This window comes from Phacochoerus africanus, chromosome 3, assembly GCF_016906955.1.
Source record: "Phacochoerus africanus isolate WHEZ1 chromosome 3, ROS_Pafr_v1, whole genome shotgun sequence".
NCBI classification, from domain to species: Eukaryota; Metazoa; Chordata; class Mammalia; order Artiodactyla; family Suidae; genus Phacochoerus; species Phacochoerus africanus.
In genome coordinates, this window is record NC_062546.1 from 140,639,958 (window position 1) to 140,659,410 (window position 19,453).

Consider the following 19,453-nt stretch of genomic DNA (forward strand, 5'->3'; position numbering starts at 1 on the left):
TGGGCCTTGCATTTAATTTTCTCTTCCTTCTCATTAGCATTCAATAGATGAATGCTGAAACTGTCAACTTGGGTGTCTCATCCTTGAGGGGAGAGGATGTGAATATGACATAGTTTTCCCTCAGAGACTTTCAACCAGTTGTGGAGATAGCAAACAACTTTATCTGAGGGAGGGTAGTAACTGACATTTACAGTATACTTTAAAATAGATTTTGGTGTTTTGTGCCCACATTTAAAAATAATGCATATATGTGTGTGTCTAAGAATGTCTACCTATATCTGTATTTATATATTTATTATATAGAAAAAAGGACTCTAAATGGGCTGTACATTGAAATGTTAATAGTGATAAGAATTCAAATTATTTTTCTTTTTTATTCATTATTTTTTTTTTTGTCTTTGTCAGTGGGCATTTTTTGTTTATCTGATCCGTAAGTCTGTATACTCCTAAACTTCGGAAGCCTCTGCAGCATTTTCATACTTTCTCTCTCATTTGCTCACAATCACCCTGTGAGGTTGGTTAGTCATGAACATAGATGTCATGGACCAGAGAAATGGAAGAGACAGACAGATGTGCGACTTAGACACCCAGGAAGTTAAGTGCAGTGAGATCATATGATACATACAGCGTTGCACAGGTGGTGAAAGTAGGAAAAAAGTAGAAGCAGGAGTGATTGAATGAAAGGGGCTGTAAAGATCCCCAGACATCATTAGGTTTAGGGCATGGCATGGCTTTTTACTTCAGTCTGATTCCCTAAACTGAGGTCTGGTTCAGTTTTTAACAGACTCAAAGGCAGAGTACACAGTGGCCATGTGTGGCTTTGAGACCAGACAGTCTGAGTTTGATTTCCAATTCTGGTACTGCCGGGCTATTTAACATGGTGGTTAATTACAGACTCAGAGTCTCAATTTACCTATAAAACGAGGCAAAGACTACCACTAGTTACTGGAAGGATTCAATGAGCTCATACACGTGTAAGATCCTTTAAAAGTACGTGGGGCATTCCCATTGTAGTTCAGTGGTAACACCCGACTAGTATCCATGAGGACTCGGGTTGGATTCCTGGCCTCGCCCAGTGGGTTAAAGATCCAGCATTGTCGTGAGCTGAGGTGTAGGTTGCAGACACAGCTTGGATCCCGCGTTGCTGTGGCTGTGGCGTAGGCTGGCAGCTACAGCTCCAACTGCGATTCCTTAGCCTGGGAACTTCCATATGCTGCAGGTGCAGCCCTAAAAAGCAAAAGCAGGGAAAAAAAAAAAGTATGTGGGGCTATGTAATGAGAAACAACTTTTCAGTTGGTTAAAGACATAAGTGATCATGGAGAGAAACCCTCAAAAAAAAGTGTATGGTCATAGGGAGGACTCAACAGATATTAGCTAATCTCGTCATCCTCATGATCATGGGTGAAGGCCTGATAAGGATGATGGCAGGTGGAAGGATACCTCAATGGCTTTCAGAGAGACAACTATATTATCCTACTGCAGGTGGCAGCAACTTTTGATCCTGTAGGGCCTGAAACAAGATAAGGAGGTTAGGTCAGTACAACTATATCTGACATTAATCTTTCAATGATAGCATTATCATTTTGAGATATATAAACACACCCAAGGATTGGATTAATGATAAATTATGTTTCTTAATAATAAGAAACATGGAGATGTATAGCAAATATATATAGATGTATACCACCAAGTACTGATAGCTATAGATCAGGGATGCCAAAGAATTATACAGTTAATACAAAAATATGATAAAGCTTATTTCTGGCATATGGGATGGTTCAGCTGTCTGTTCAAATCCATACCACCCCCACCCCCCAGCTTAATGTTTGGAATCTGTGTGTATACTTAGATGTTCTCTCTGATTTTACGGTGCGGTAAGGCAAGCGATGGATGTTAAATTAAGGATTGTTTTGTCTTCGAAAGATCTTGACCATGAGTCAGGGAAGAGAATGTACTCTGAGGAATTCCCTCAGGCCTGGACTTAGTCAGAGCTGTCCTATTGAAATAAGTATACCTGCCTGCTACTGACCCCTGGCCAAGGCATGAAACAATTGAATACTAATGTCACTTTGTAAACACTGAGTTGGAGGAGTTTCAGGGTAATTTGCACCAACTGTCAGCATTGTTTATTGATAATAGCGAGATTGATGATTTGCATCTAGTCATGGTGAGACAGCTGAAGGGCTCTCCTGTTGAGGCTGATTACCTAGCAGGGATGGAGCTCCGTGACCAGCAAAACATAAAAAATACCAGCTAGGACTCTGTCCTGGGAGTAGCCTGAAGTACTGCCAGTTGATCTTAGAAGATTACCCAGAGCTGATGTGTGATGCAATCCTGATTGCTTTGCTGTCTTGTTCCTAATTGCACTAAGTCCTTCAGTTCTCATAGGTAGATTATCAAAATCCCCACATATGGGAGTGGGGCATGCAAGAAGTGTCATAAACACCTCTGATCCTGCTTATTTTCCAAAACATGTAAAAGTGTTTCTTTGTCATATTTTTCAGACCCCCTGGCTGTGGAATACAAGACACTGCTGGTACAACTACCCCTATCAGGTAAGGACACATGACTGTGAGGGTTTTTACACACATAGAGTGTCTTTCTTAGGTCAGTGTCGTGGTTCTAGGCAGGTCTCAGCAGGCTGGCAGTGACCTTGCTTTTTGCCCTCCTCCCCCTGCCCCTGCTGCTTGATGGTGACCGTGGACTTGTGAGGGAGGTAGTTTGTGTCAGTAAAGTTCAGAATGAAAGCTCAGTTGCTTGAGCAGATGGATTCAGTGAGGAAAGTGCATTTGCTGGAGAGTATGATACAGTCACTTCAACAGGTGGATAGTTCCTAGCGGCCCATCTGCTTCTAATTACTGAGGAAAGCCTGATAGCAGCCCCAGCCTGTCTCGAAGGCTAGTGGGCAAAGCTCAAGGGAGGGGACATGCTGAGTTTGGCTCACTTGGTGGCTTCGGAGGCTCCTAAATGTGTAAATCAAGCACTGTTTCCTTGAACGCAGAAAAGTGGGCTTGTACCACGTAGACAAAAATAGCATTGTTGAAAATGGGATTAAAATCACATCCCAGGAAGGATCCCTGCCCACTGACGTACCTTTACCTCTGTCCACGAATTCAGTAATATTAGCATGTGTTGGTCCCTAGTTCTATTACTATTTGATGAACAAAACTGGGACTTTTCTAGAAATTTCATGTTGAAAACTTCTAGAATTTCTAGTTCAATTTTTTTTTTTGAAGAGAAACAATTATATTATTTAAGAGAAATAAATGCAGCCAGGTTTTTTTGGTGACAAAATGGAGATAGGCATTGTGATGAGCAACTTGGATTTTTGAGTTTGAGATTCTTTGGGTTGGCTTTTTAGAGGCATTTGGTCTTGCTGGTGGCACAGGGTTGATGGGGAGTGGGTGTGCCTGAACTTCTCTTGACAGTATTGCAACAGGGAGTAGGGACTGGCATTGGATACTCCTCTGGCAAGTTCCAGACTAGGAACACGTTGAAGTGGGATTCCAGTTTGCATTTCTATCTCCTTTTTAAAAATGTGTTAAATTTTTAAAATTATAGTTGATTTATATTAAAGTATAGTTGATTTTTTAATTAAAGTCTATTTGATTTACTTTACCGTTCAGCAGAGTGACCCAGTCATACGTATATATACATTCCTTTTCTTATGTTATCTTCCATCATGGTCTACCCCAAGAGATTGGATATATTCCCCGTGCTATACAGCAGGACCTCATTGCTTATCCATTCTAAATGTAATAGTTTGCATCTCCTAACCCCAGACTTCCAGGTCATCCCACCCTCTCCATTTCATCTCTTTTACATAGTTTATTCAAATTAGAGGAGACTGTAAATCAGCAACATGATGTGGTCAGCAAAAGGGGAGCATTCTGGACTATCTGATAGAGACTAAAGCGACATTGAAACCAATCACTTATTGCACACGATTATAATTCTCAGGCCCAACCACCATTTTACTATCTTAAAAACTTGGAAGATTGCCATTTACTGCTCTCTTCATGTCCTGTAATGGTACACTAAGTTGAAAAATCCATATATTTTTGGAGTTTTATTTCCAAAAGTACATCAAAGTTGTCTAGAAACCTTTACTCGAATGGTAGTGTGGCAGGTGCTCTAATGCACTACATTTTTGAGGCAAATTCTGTCACGTGAACAATATTGAGACAAATGCCACGTGAAATGTAATACCCGCACTTCTTCGTAGCTCTCATGTAGTCTGAAATTATGTTCATGTTTATGGCTGCAGCTGAGAAATTGCTTATTTCTGAGAAAATTAGTTGCTAGGGCAGTGGCCCAAAATGTAGTTGCAGACTGTTTTACAGATGGAATTTCAGATTCAACATGAAAGTTGGAGGGCTTAGTAGATACAGTTATGTTTAAAAATAGGGAACGTTATTAGTATAGAAGGAAAGATACCATCTGTCAGGATTCAGATCAAGATTGTCTTCTAATAAGTTATCATTGCTTCTCAATGAATAATTCAGCAAATAGCTTCCAAATCTAGGACCGATTTGTGATTGCTTGTGGGAACAGTGGTGGCCTTTGATAAATTCCATATTCTAATTTAAAAAAAAACATTATCTGCTTTCCTTATGTATGTGGTGGAGGAGGGAAACTAAACAGCATATAATTATTATGCATGTAATTATAGTGCTTTGTGGGTAACTATGTCTACATAAATATATAGGTTGCAGTTCAGAGTCAGTCTTAAGCCTGAAAGTATACTTTTAATGATGGAGCATGCTTGTGAATCATATTAATTATCTCTTTAGTATATATATTAAATAAATAATTGAACAGTTTTAGATGAAAGGGTAGTGGTCTACTTCAGTTTTATTAAAGACACAGTGCTCCTTGTATATGAGCATTTATATACCTGTATATTTTAAGTTTAAAGGTGCATTCAGTTGGGCCTTGTATAGCTTGTCATAAAGAACACAAATTAGGAGTGAGAAGCCTTATGTGGCAAATTCAGGGCTTCACTGGCTGTGAGACCTGGGATCAGCCTCTCAGCCTGAATTAACTGACAGAAGTTTCCTGGCAATTATACAATCTAGAAAATGGTAGAACTGCTCTTATAGGATTTTTATGAGAGTCAAAGAGTCTTCAATGAATAATTTACATGTAGTTTACATGTAGGTAATAGTTTACATGTAGGTAAACGTTGTCAACTGAAAAGAGCTTCGCTATTATAGTTGTTGTGATGCTAGGACCCTCTCTTTCGATTCCTATGGTTTGTAGATGTATTTCTCACTTGTCCTCACAGCCCACTGTGACATTTTCCCAGGGGGTGATGGCAGTGATGCAGTGGGTGATCAGCATGAAATCAGCATGAACATCAACATTTAAACTCTGTTGTGTTTATACGGGTTTATTTTTTTTTTAGTTTTTTTGGTTGTTGTTGTTGTTGTTTACTTTTTAGGGCCTCACCTGCAGCATATGTAGAAGTTCCCAGGCTAGGATTCAAATCGGAGTTACAGCTCCTGGCCACAGCCACAGCCACAGCCATGCCAGATCCAAGCCTTGTCTGCAGTCTACACCACAGCTCACAGTAATGCTGGATCCTTAACCCACTGAGCGAGGCCAAGAATCAAACCTGTATCCTCATGGATCCTAGTTGGGTTCACTGAGCCACCCTATTTTCTGGACTTCATTGGTGCCATACGTCTGACCTGAACACCCATCCCTTGTCACTAATGCCTTTAAGTTTTAAAAAGACAGTTCAAGGGAAAATATGTTCCCTCCAGGATGATGCTGAAGTTTGATAAAAACATAGATGCTCATTATCACTCAGCACTTAGGCTTGCTGGTAGGAGAGGATCCTGTCTTCGTGTGTTTTGTTGGCAAAGATCAATGAGAGGGACAAATGTTTTCCTTGATGTTCATGCTTAGAGTTGGTATTTAAGTGAATACCTGCTTAAAGTCATTTGTTATGCTGCTCTTGGTTTGCAGAGCATTTCATGATTTTAACTGTGTTTGCTTTGTGTGTACTGGTGTGGATGTGGTTGTGGCAAGAGTTTCAAAGCTCCTTCATTCATTCTGATAAAAGCAAGTTATTTCATTACAACTCAATACAACAAATAAAAACAACTCATCGAAAATTTTTTTTTAATAAACTCTGTTGTGTTTATACGGGTTTATGTGCAAAATAAATATTACTGAGTTCCGCTGCCTCTCTGAGCCTCTCCCCATTCCTGGACCTCTGAAACAGGTAGGGCATGTATTACCTCTGTTTTACAACAAGTAAACTAAGGCCAAAGTTTTATACCTAATTTCACTTCAGAGCTGGGACTTGATCTCAGATTTCCTGCTTGGGTACCTAACCTTGTATCTCTTCCTTGTCCCCCTGATCTTTTAATAAATATTTTTGAATTATTTTATTTTGTTTTTTTTTACCATTTGCAATGTCCAGAACATTTCCTAGAAACCAGAAAGCTCCACTAAATGCACAATTTGAAACTATGCCTCAGGGACCCAGACAGTCCTCCAGTTTCTCTCACCTCCTTCCATTGTCCCTTAATGTAGAATCTCACAGGACGTGTCCAGAGTTATTCCTTCTGTGTATGTGTTAGATTTTTTGTTTTTTTGCAGGTTGCCTAAAGGACTCTTATAGATATGCATGTCAGAGAACAATAAATGTGGTTGTTAAAATGAATAGTATATTGGGTACCAGTACTGATTGTGCATGCTTATTCACACTTTTTTGGTTGGAGATGAAAAAAAAAAAAAAAAAAAAAACTAATGCCATCAAGCTGTGGGTTAGAGGCATCCCTCAAAGTTTCTTCATCCACAGAGAGAATGGGATGGGAATATGGTGGAGATGTAAGACTGTGTCATTTTTCAACACTGAGCTTGAGATGTTTGGAACACAGATTAATTATTAATTATTAATCTTTCCTTTTTCTCTCTGATCCTCAGCCACTCACGCCTGACCTTCACTACTATTATATCCTGGAGCTGTCGTTTTATTGGTCTTTAATGTTTTCCCAGTTCACTGATATCAAAAGAAAGGTAAGAGTGAGTATGTTGTAAAGGCTTGCAGACATGTGTCTTTAGTGGCCCTTGGCAGATGGTGTTGAGTCCCAAAAGCACTCACTTCTATTATCCTGTCAGCACTGTATTACTACTACTTTTGGCATTATTACAGAACATTCTCTACTTTGGTTTGCACTATTTTATATATTATTCCTAGTGTCTCTTCCCTCTTCCCTCCCCCCCAATCTAGTGTTATTTACTGCATGAAAAAAATACATAGCGAGTTCCCATCATGGCACAGTGGAAACGAATCTGACTGGGAACCATGAGGTTGTGGGTTCAATCCCTGGCCTCGCTCATTGGGTTAAGGATCCGGTGTTGACATGAGCTGTGGTGTAGGTCACAGATGCAGCTTGGATCCCACATTGCGGAACACAGATCTGGCGTTGCTGTGGCTCTGACGTAGGCTGGCAGCAACAGTTCCAATTAGACTCCAGCCTGGGAACCTCCATGTGCTGTGCGTGCACCCCTAAAAGGGCAAAAGACACACACACACACACACACACTATATATTTATATATATATATATATATATATATATATAGAGAGAGAGAGAGAGAGAGAGAGAGAGAGAGAGAGTGAGCAATGAATCTTAACAGCATTAATTTTCTCTCAGTCTGATTAGCAAGTCCCCCTGGTCTCCAAATTAAATAAGGAAGAAAAAGTGTATTTGTAGCTCCTGGGAGAGAATAAAATTTTAGTGTTCCAGCCCTACAAAATGAAGTTTTCCCCAACTGAAGAGTTATCTAACATCAAAATATATCAGGAAAATAAAAAGCATTCCTAAGTGAACTGTGATCTAGTTTTCACCCTTCCCGGCCACTGGAGTAGCTTTTGCTGAGGGTACCCTTGCCCTCTTAAGTGTTAAACTCACTCATTCTATCCTTCATCTTACCAGCTTCTGGGCAGAATTGGCACTTTTGGCTATTCATTGCTTTTTTTTTTTTTTTGCCCATGAGGCTATTTTCTCCAAATTCTCATATTTAGACCACTCCTTCAAAGCCATCTCTCTTGGCTTCTATCCCAGTGCTCATGCTCTGCATGTTTGTGTGTACCCAGGGTCTGGTCCTAGATTACAGGAGGTCACTCCCTGAATGATCAGGCTTATCACCCTCTGGCACTGTCAACCATAACTTCAGTACTAATAACTTCTACATATTTCTCTCCTGCCCCAAAGCCTCCGGGGTCCATACTTCCACATATCTAGTCAACATAATAGTATTATGTTCTTCTTGTTATTTTATCAGTAATCCTCACAATGACCTAGCCTGACCATTTATTATTTATCTTCCTTTTATGAATGAGGAGACTGAACCTTACGTACAAAATGTTTCTGACCCAAGACATCATCATCCCTTAGTCTTGTTCCACTCCAGTATTTTTAAAAAAAAAATTTTTTTTTGTCTTTTTGTCCTTTTAGGGCTGCACCAGTGGCATATGGAGGTTCCCCAGGCTAGGGGTCTAATCAGAGCTGTTGCTATTGGCCTATGCCAGAGCCGCAGCAACGCCAGATCCGAGCTGCATCTATGACCTACACCATAGCTCACGGCAATGCCGGATCCCCAACCCACTGAGCAAGGCCAGGGATCGAACCGGCAACCTCATGGTTACTGGTCGGATTCAGGAACTCCACTCCAGTAATCTTGATAACTAACGATTATGTTGGCAAGACGTTTTCCTTTTCTTGCCTCTCTACATCCTTGGGACCTACTCGCTTAACATGGTTGAGACATTTAGTTTGAGTTCTCTCTACTTTTGCTTAATTGACAGTCTCCTAAATGGTCCTCCTACCTAAATGGTCATTCCTTTCACTGCCATTGAAGAGTTTCTATGTTTTTCAAACCTTTAAGACAAAGCCAAACTACTCGGAGTGATATTTAGGATTGTTACCATGATTCAAAACACAGCTCTCCTGCCTTATCGCCCACCCTTCTCTCCCCCTTCTGATACACACATATGTCTTAGTTACAGATAATCTTCTTACCATTGTTGAAACACATTTTTTCTATGTATCTTTGTTTTTTATAAGATCTTGCCTGTGGCTAGAATCTACTCTATCCCCTTCCTCCTAGACCAGACCAAGCCACAAAGGAATCTCTTCTTTGAAGCCTGATTCAAATTTCCCATGGTCTTTGACCACTTTTTCCTCTATTGCTAGTTTTCCAGTGCCCAGTACTTACCATACTGTATTTTTAACAGTGTGATGAACTGCCTCTCCCTTCACCAGACTTGGAGGGCAAAGAGCAGGGTATAATCATCTTTATACCTCTTATAACTATCAATGCACCTGCTTGTGGTGGGGACCAGTAAGTTTAGGGTGAATGAACACATAGAGTCATCAGAATGTCTTCTGACTGATGGTAATCTTCCAAGCTCCTTTGCAAACAGGACTGCATGTTATGATGGAGCCCAATACTGCGATATGGCATTTTTTTGTTGGATCAGGATTCTGCCAAGTCACACAATATCCAAGTGGCAGCTGAAGAGTGTGTTGGAGTCTGTGGTCTAGTCTTCAGTGCTTCTCCCAGGCCCGCTGTTGCCACTCTCCTACAGCAGTGGTTCACTAGGCCGGCAAAAGGCTGCCTTCCCTGACCCATATGGCTGCATGGCTTTAGTGTGGTATATGTTGTCTGATTCTAGAAGGGCTTAGCCATAGCAGATAACTCAGTGATAACTCAGTGATTGAAGATAACTCAGTGACACCCATAATTTGTGCTTCCCTGACTCATCATTCCAACCACTCTGCATCAGTTTCTGAAAACACTTGAAGATCCTTTAGTGACCGTATGCCAGTTAAATCTCCTCTGTCTCATGTGAGGCACCATCTCATACCTGTAGTCAGTACACTTGTACACTATCTCCTGTGTGCCAGGCCCTATGCGTGGCTCATTGTGCATTTTATTTATTTATGTTTTATATCTTTAATTGTGGTAAAAATACAAAATAATAACTTCGCCATCTTGACCATTCGTAAGTTGTACAGTTCAGTAGTGTTATGCACATTGACGCCAGTTTCCAGAACTCCTTTCATCCTGCAGAACTGAAACCCTGTACCCAATAAACGCCATTTCCCCATTCCCTCCTCCCCCAATCCCCACCCTGGCAACCACCACTCTACTTTCTGTCTCTGTGAATTTGACAATTCTGTGTACCTCATGTCAGTGGAATTATACCGTATTTGCCCTTTTGTGATTGGCATATTTCACTTAGCATAATTTCTTCAGGTTCATCTATATGGTAACTTGTGGCAGAATTGCCTTCCTTCTTAAGGCTGAATAATATACATTTTATTTTCTTTTGAGGAGCATTTTTCTGAGAAGTCACAGAAAACTCTTGTGTAACAAAGAAGGAAGTTCGATTCTTTTTCTGCTCTTGTAGTTGGGAAAATTGATGTACAGTGACTTTATGTAAAATTTTCAAGGTTGTGCAATGTGGGAAAGAATTCGTTACCAACCCAATCTCTGAGATTCACTTGTAGATGAGACATTAGATGTGTCTTGCCCTCTTCAGCTCTTTGCCATTTTATTGGTTCCTCTTCTGCTTAGTGAGAATTAGGGATGCCATTTAGACTCAACGAGATTAATGAAAGCGAAACTGACTGTACTTGGCCCCCAGAAGCCTAGTCCTGGGGAGACATTGCTGCACTAAAAGTCACCAAGCCTCTCCCATTTGCTTGAGGTTCCCCAGCTTGCATCTACCATGTCTTTTCACCGAACCAAGAGGACTCTCTCATAGAGTCTTCATTATTTTTAAGCCAAATGACCATTTTCTTAATCATTACCGTAAGTGGATTATTTTCAAGCATTAAAGTGTGGCATTTGATATGGTTCTAACATATCTTGCATCAGTGTAGGAAAAGCCTACAAAAAGGGTCATTTTCCAGGAAAGTCTCTATACATATTGTCAATGTACAGTGTATATATATATACACACACTTTATTTTCCCCTGCTATTTATGCTAATAGCATGTTTTAGCCACCTGGCACCTCTCCGTTCTCCCCTTAGTTAGAGTACTCTTGCACGTTCCTGGCTTATTCTTGTTTCTTGCACAAAAAGGGAATTTGTCTTCTACCATATGTGCTTGTTACTCCACACAGGTTTTAATAAGGAGGGCCTCCTCCTCTGCTGCCATTTCTCATTAGTGAATTGTAGCCCTTGCTCTTCTCCTTTGCATCTTGCTATCACTGCAAGTCCCTGATGGTTCCCTCCTCACTGCCCTCCCACCCGGAGGACCTGCCATTCCAGCCATCAGCCAGGATTTATGGTTTATCCTGCTGCCAAATACATCCCTACCTTCTATATTGCAGCAGCTAACCCTCACCCTCTGAAAACAGCCTGCCCTCTAATTACAGAATAGAGATGTTTGAAGATGCTCATTGACAACCATAACATGGAAATCAGCTTCTGAAGGCTATCTAGAGGGTTGTTAAATAGAAAGCTTATTAAAAATGTTTCTTTGGTTGCCTTATTAAATGACAATGAACTTAAACAGCCATTTTCAAATAGCAACCAGAATTTATAAACATTTGATCCAAATGCATGACTTCAGCTGTTAGGATCAATATCTTAAAATAGGAAGTTTAGAAATCACTTTTTGTAACTTAATTGGTTCACGAGTCTTTCTAAAAATGGCTTTTAATATTCACAAACTCTTTCCCTCTAGAAATGTCCTAGGATTGCCATCTCTCTCTCTTTTTTTTTTAATTGCTCTGTTTCCAAATAGATCTGGAGTTTAAAAGCAATTGGAGGAGTTCCCTTGTGGCACAGTGGGTTGAGTATCCATCATTGTTGCTGCTATGGTGGGGGTTCTATCCCTGACTCAAGAACTTCCACATGCCACAGGTGCAGCCAAAAAAGAAGAATTTTCATGCTTATGGTGGCAGAACACATTGCCTGTCTTGGTCATTTCCAGGGTTGGTAGTTATTAGGTCAGTGATGATATACATACTATTAATCTTCTCAGAGGGAAGGGACTAGCCAGGATATAGTCATTTGGTATAATGGACCTATAATTTAAGAATTCTATTATATGCTACTAAAGTGTGTCTGTCTTTTTGATATTTATTTCCTTCCTTCTTTTTTCTTTTTTTTTCCATCCCTTCTTCTCTCTTCCCTTCCCCTCCTCTCTTCCTTTCTTCCTTCTTTTTGTAAAAAAGAAATCGTTAAGGCATCTTATGAAAAAGCAGCAGGTATATCCTTGGTATTCAGTATTGTTTGAATCACCTTTGATTTCTCAAGGCTTAATTTTTGTTGTGATTCTCTCTGTCAACACCAGTTCACAATGAATATTTCTCCTGTGCATCTAAATTTTCTAAGGGAAGCTAATAAATATGATTATGTTGGAGCTCAGAACAGCTTGCTTGTGCCTGAACCCTGTGTCCGTTTTAACTAGGCTGCTGTTTGACTTGATTGCCTGGGCCCTCAGCCAGTGAACCCTGCTTGTGTTTGGAGTTCTTTGCAGGAAATCATCCATTGTCGAGTTAGGGCCCAGCTGGTGAAATCAGTGTGTTTCTCTTTTGGTCTTTAACCTGAGAGAAAACCTACATCTTGTAAAAAACCCTTACAGAGATTAAGTTTAGCAAGAAACTTGTTGGCAGCCTTATGTTTTCTCTCTGGTAACTTTGGTAGAAAATAACCAGTATCCATTGCTGTGAGTGCTTTAACTGCCTTTGAGGCACCTGCCATGCTCCAGATATTTCCTGTTTCAGTTAGCTTTAGGGGAAAAAAAATGCTTGCTTTCATCTCTTAATAAGGAAGCAGTATGGCATAGATTTAATAAAACAATGTCCATGAAACCATCCAGTACAATGCTTGACAGAGCTTAGAGCAGTACCTAGCACATAATGACCAAAATTTGGTTGAATCAAAACATAGTGCTAAGAACAAAAACAAATCAAAAAACCTTCCAAACTCATGGTCACAAATTTTTATATTTTGGCTCAATTGAAATGAACAAAAGTAATTAGGAAAAGGAACTAACTTAAGGTTGCCAACATTTCACTTTTCCTAGACATTTTAAAAACTCTGACCACTTATTACTATTAGTTCATAAAAGAAAGGACCTTTTATGTAACATTTTAAAGGAGAAAGGACACCTTGTAATAAAGGACAATCCTTTAAATTTATCATTATGAAAATGTTCCTATTTTTCTCATTTTGTTCTAGACTGGGGAAAAATTGTGGGTAATATGGCTTCTTAGAGGTCAGAGGCATGGGATCTAGAGATCATCCCTGCCCAGCACCACTCTTTTTTAAATTTTTTAAGTTAATGTATTTATTTTTATTGAAGTATAGTTAATTTACAATGTTGTGCCAACTTCTGCTGTATAGCAAAGTGACCTAGTCATATATATAATATAAGAAAGGAATATATATACACATCTCCTTTCTTATGTTATCTTCCCTCATAGTCTGTCCCAAGAAACTGGGTATAGTTCCCTGTGCTGTGCAGGAGGACCTCTTTGCTTATCCATTCTAAATCTAATGGATTGCATCTACTAATCCCATCCCTGCACCATTCTTAATTTGGTGTGACCTTGAGTAAGTCACTTTTCCTTTCTGTGCCTTTCTGTTCTGGTCCAAAGAAGAGAGTTCATACAACCTTCCTCATGGGAGTGTTGTGAACATAAGTGATACGTGCTGTTGGGACAGTACTTGACACATAACAGATGCTCCGTATATGTTGTGTCACTTTAACCAGATATTGCCAGCTTTCTACTACCCTCAGGCTCATGGGAGATTGTATTTCTCAGCCATGTGCCCTCTAGTGTTGGATGGGGCTTTGTGACTGGTGGCTGTGAGTAGAACTGACTAGAGTCACATTTGGACTGGAGTAGGTAATTGCCTGTGTGAGACCCTCTAGCGGGTCTTTTCCCCTCTGGTACAGTGATTGGTAACATCTGCGATGGAGGCTGCTCCATCAGTCTGGGCCCCTAAGTGCTGGTGATAAACCCAGAGCCCCCCGGCCCAACCAATTGGTAGTATGCAGAAATGGCCTTGGAGTTCCCATCGTGGCTCAGCAGAAACGAATCTGACTAGTATCCATGAGGATTCAGGTTCCATCAGTGGGTTAAGGATCCATCATTGTCGTGAGCTGTGGTGTAGGGGCAGATGTGACTCGGGTCCTAAGTTGCTGTGTCTGTGGCACAGGCCGGTGGCTACAGCTCTCATTTGACCCCTAGCCTGGGAACTTCCATATGCCATGAGTGTGGCCCTAAAAAGACAAAGAAAAAGAAAAGAAATAGGCCTTTGTTATAAACCACTGAGATTTTAAGGGCTTTTTTTATTGCCACATGATCTAGCTTATCCTGAGTGGTGCAGCTGTTATTAATAATCTGGCTAATTATCATCTCCTAGAACAATAATTGGAAAGAATTTGTCTAAGCGTGTTCTGCAGACACCTGGGGATTCCTGAGAACCTTTCAGGAGGTCTGCAACCTCAAGTCCATCTTCATAATAACACTAAGATATCATTTGCCTTTCTTGTTGCATTGAAATTTGCCCTGAGGAGTTCCCGTCGTGGTGCAGTGGTTAATGAATCCGACTAGGAACCATGAGGTTGCGGGTTCGATCCCTGGCCTTGCTCAGTGGGTTAACGATCCGGCGTTGCCGTGAGCTGTGGTGTAGGTTGCAGACGCGGCTCGGATCCCACGTTGCTGTGGCTCTGGCGTAGGCTGGTGGCTACAGCTCCGATTCGACCCCTAGCCTGGGAACCTCCATATGCCGCGGGAGCGGCCCAAGACATAGCAACAACAACAACAAAAAGACAAAAAAAAAAAAAAAGAAATTTGCCCTGAGTGTGCGCAAGTAACAGTGGGCAAAACTGCAAGCAGTGGCACCCAACAGTATGGGTGGTTTTTGTATTCTTCACTGCCACATGCTTGCAGGAAGGAAGAAATGTCAGTTTCACCTGAGATCGCTTTTGTTGAAGCAGTAAAAAGTATTAATTTTAGTAAATCTTTATGATTGAATATACCTTTAAGAAATTATTTTGTGTGACGAAATGGGAAGGAAGCATGGCTAGCTTCTGCCGCATGACACTGTACAGTATGTCTCAAGAAAAATCACATGCAGTCAGTGCTTTGCTTTTTGGGCTCAACTAGCTGAGTTTTTTTTCCCTGGAGCAAATCTCATTTTTACTTGAAAAAATGATGGAAAATCTATGGTTTCCACCTTGTGTATTTGGTAGACATATTCTTGAAAATGCAGAGTGGACCTGTCAAGTAAAACCATTGACGTTATTTGTTGTCGATGATAAAATTCTTGAAAATTAGATCTTTGGAAGACTTGTGCCCCCCAGCAAGAGCTTGGTAGCATCTCAGTACCTAGGCTTTTTCTCAGAAGACTTGTAGTGACCTTAATAAATGTGACTTTTAAAATATTGTGTAATAAATTGTTTCATGAATTCCATGAGCCAATATTTTCCAAGTGGCTGGTGCAGAATGCTCCAGAATCATGCCTGAGTGAAAGATCCACTCAAAGGTCAAAGAGACCAAAGGGTTTTATGTAACAAAATATGAAGACTGTATTGATACACATTCAAATTCCACATTGCCGACTAACCTTTATAAATGTCCCACTTGTTGGGAGGTCCCATTGTGGCACAGGATCCCATTGTGGTTTAAGGATCTGGCATTGTGCCAGCTGTAGTGTAGGTTGCAGCTGTGGCTCAGATTTGATCCCTGGCCTGGGAACTTCCATAAGCGGGTATAGCCATTAAAAAAAAAAAAAAAAAAAAAGATATCCTACGGTTGTTGAGTTTTGGTACAATAGCAAAAATAATATGCATAACTATCTGAAAAGACAATTAAGATACTTCTCCCTTTTCCAACTGTGTGATACTAGATTTTCTTTACATACTTTAACTAAAATAACAGGGCAGTGGATTGAATATATACGCAGTGATGAGAATCCAACTCTTATGTCTTGAACCAGACATCAAAGAGATCTGCAATCATGTGGAACAGTGCCACTCTTCTTACCATTTTTTTTTAAATTTTGGAAAATGTGGTAATTTTTGTAAGTGTATTTATGTGAATTAATCGATAATGAACTTTAAAATACCTTAATGAATGCATTTTACGTGTTTTACATTTTTATGTTAATTTTTGATACTTATTTTGTTACCATATTTAGCTCTGTTAAGGAACATATATCATTCCCAAATATTATATTATTTTGAATTTTTGGTTTTCTTGCAAAAAACCCACTGGTAGGTTTTTTGGGGTTTTTTTGTTTTTGTTTTTTTTTTGTCTTTTTGCTATTTCTTTGGGCCGCTCCCGCAGCATATGGAGGTTCCCAGGCTAGGGGTCGAATCGGAGCTATAGCCACTGGCCTACTCCAGAGCCACAGCAACGCGGGATCCGAGCCGCGTCTGCAACCTACACCACAGCTCACGGCAACGCCAGATCGTTAACCCACTGAGCAAGGGCAGGGACCAAACCCGCAACCTCATGGTTCCTAGTCGGATTCGTTAACTACTGCACCACAATGGGAACGCCGTAGGTTTTTTTTTTAATTAAAGTATAGTTGATTTACAGTGTTGTGTCAATTTCTACTGTACTGTAAAGTGACCCAGTCTATACACACACACACACACACACACACACACACACACACACACATTCTTGTTCTCATATTATCTTCCATCACGTTCTATACCAAGAGATTGGGTATAGTTCCCTGTGCTATACATGTTTTTTTTTTTTTTTAATTTCTCAGTTTCAATGTCCTGCTTGATAAGTACTGATAGATATGACCCACATAAACAAACACTTTTTGGTATCCTCAATAATTTTTAAGAATATAAAAGGGTCCTGAGATGAGAACATTTGAAAATTGTTCATCTAGATTATTTTTATATTTATTTATTTATTTTTTAAATCTTTCCAAGAATGTGACTCTCGGGTAGTGCCTCAGATTGTATCGGCATCTCCTTTCTTTGCTTGAAAAGCTAAAATCATGCCCAGTGACACCTGATCATCCTGAGAGGGATGGAGGATGATATAGAATTCCATCTGCATAACCTCAGTGCTGCTACTTGTAGACACAGGCAGGCACTTAGCTGCTCTTTCACAGAGGCACCAGATTGTTCTTTTGTGTGTCCACTTGTGATTGGAGTAGCAATACCCACCCTGCAAGCTTAGGTTTCTTCAGAGGCAGATATTCCTGACTCTGAGGCCTCTGTCCCATTTCTTTATCACTACAGTGTCTCCAGAAGCTAAGAGGCAAAGAAGAGGCAGCCCATTTTAGTAAGCCACCTGCTGTGATCAAAGCATTTCAACCCAGTGCTCTGTGTAGGCTGGTGGGACAACAATAGAACAGTATTGTCTGGGAAGGAAAAAATGTCATGTCTTATGGGGCAATTTTATGAGGTTTTATTCAAAGGCCACCTTAACTAGTAGCTTATTCCAGTAGTCCGGCCCCCAAGTGCCTTCCAAGGGAGGCTCTTAAGCATCTTTAGATCTCACAGTCAGATGACCAGCTACTGGACAACCCTGGGGGAGCACAGGGGTATGGACGCTGTCCAGGGCAGGGGAGGGTGCAGCAGGAACCTTGGTTCCAGCACAGTGCCAAGGGCCATGGTGGGATGGGGGACTTCACCTAGGACCCACACGGTGCTGCTGGCCCAGGGCCTCAGGGATCCCACCCTCTCAGGAGGGACCACTGACCCTGGCAAGGTTTCACTTTCATTTCAGATATTCAGTCATTCTGCTTTCTGGGGAGTTTTCCACAGGTCATCGTAGGAGTCTTGGGAAAAAACCTACTTTGGCCTATTTAGCTCTAACTTCTCCCTGACTCGGTGACTCCCCTCCACCTCTATCCCCTTCAATGTAAACTGACCCATCTCAGATTCTTCCCTTTGGCCTCCTAAGAAGAGGAGCCTCTTCCACTTGTGGCTGGTCCTAGTTCTCACCTTAGTTCTCCATCCCCCTTCTCTTCCTAACTCCTAGATGGGACCCTGTTCTCTTTGTTGGTCTCTCACTTACGTGTATTTTCCAATGTCCTCTCTCTGCTGCCTCCTTCCTCATAGTCCTTTCCTTGTTTCTCAGTGTCCTTTCACTCGTTTCTCAGAAGCAGCCACCTGTGACCAGAGCCTGAGCCCAGCATCACACAAAACTGGATTCAGATCTGCCTCTAGCCTGCCCTTACTGTGTAACTCTGGAAAAGTTGCGAAGCTTCTCTGTGCCTCCGTTTCTTTATCTAGTGGCATTTCCAGTAGTACTCACCTTATGGGGATGTTGTTGAGAATTAATCATTGTGTCGGGCAGAACCTTTGGAGCCTGAGGATTAGTAGGCAGATCTCAGGGTGGACAGAAGTTCACCAGGTAGTCAAATTGGAGTGGGGCTTGTAGAAAAGAAGAGAAGACACAAACATTCCAGCCAGGAAAAAAATAAGTAAATAAATAAATAAATCCAAAGGGACAGAGGCCTCATGGAGGCAAGGAAATGGATGAGTGAATTCTGCAGGTAGTGTTCTGTCTGTTGGTGAGGGAGGCAGCTTGAAGGAAGAGGAGTTAAAAGAGAGATGGTAAGGATGATGATAATCATGTGAGTTTCCCTGAACCCCTCCTGACAGCGTACAGCATTGTCCCAACCTGGCTGACCTAAAGGGGACTTTTCTATCTTCCATCTAAAGCACAAAATTGAGTCCTTGATGGCGCATTGTCAAGGGTTTTATAGTAAATATGAGGATGACAGCTTTTGAATCCTGGGATATTTCTGATTTTAGTTGAGCACAGTCTGCCCCCTACTGATCCTTCTGGATGTTTTCAACCCAAGAGGGTTTACTTAATATCAAGTGTTGCCATTGCCTTTGTCCTTAGAGATGTTGCTCCCACCCCCCTACTCCCCCCAAAAGGAGAATAAAATCTGTTAACCTGTGCCTATTAAGACTTAAGACTATTATGTTCAGTACATTTTAAATGTCTCAGAAGTGACTGTTCTAGCACTAAAAGCTGTACAAATTAGTGTGGCTGGGCCAAGAATAATTTAAACAGAGCCCAGGACATGTATATAAAGCCCTCCAATGCTGGGTGCTTGCAGTTTGGCAAGACTTGTCGTGATGGAAGACACCTCAATACCAAAATTTAATGAGAAAAAAGATGTGTGTATAATTAAGAAAAATATCTACGTCATTTGAAAGTAGAGTGCATTTGGAGAGTGTACTTTCCACAGGAAGAAGAAAGGAAAGCATGGAGGAGAACTCCAGGGAGTTGCAAATTAAGTTCTGAGGTCTGGCCAGGCACAGTGGGAAGGAATGGTGGCATTACCTTACTGTTTTCTGTTGTACAAATAAAATTTTATTGCAACTTTTTCCAGTAGTAATAAAATCAAGTAAAGATTAAATATTAACTAAATTATTCATAGTAGATGAGATTATGAGTTCTTGATCTTA

The 19,453-nt window shown here is 40.8% G+C and overlaps 1 protein-coding gene across 1 annotated transcript in view; it reads left to right on the plus strand.

Annotated features, from left to right (window-relative positions):
* The window catches only part of CERS6 (ceramide synthase 6), a 330,585-nt gene that overhangs the window by 236,399 nt on the left and 74,733 nt on the right, over positions 1-19,453 (plus strand). The window contains exons 5-6 of the mRNA XM_047772807.1: positions 2,505-2,555; positions 6,940-7,032. Coding sequence (XP_047628763.1) covers positions 2,505-2,555; positions 6,940-7,032 — 144 coding nt within the window. The remainder of the gene's footprint in view (positions 1-2,504; positions 2,556-6,939; positions 7,033-19,453) is intronic.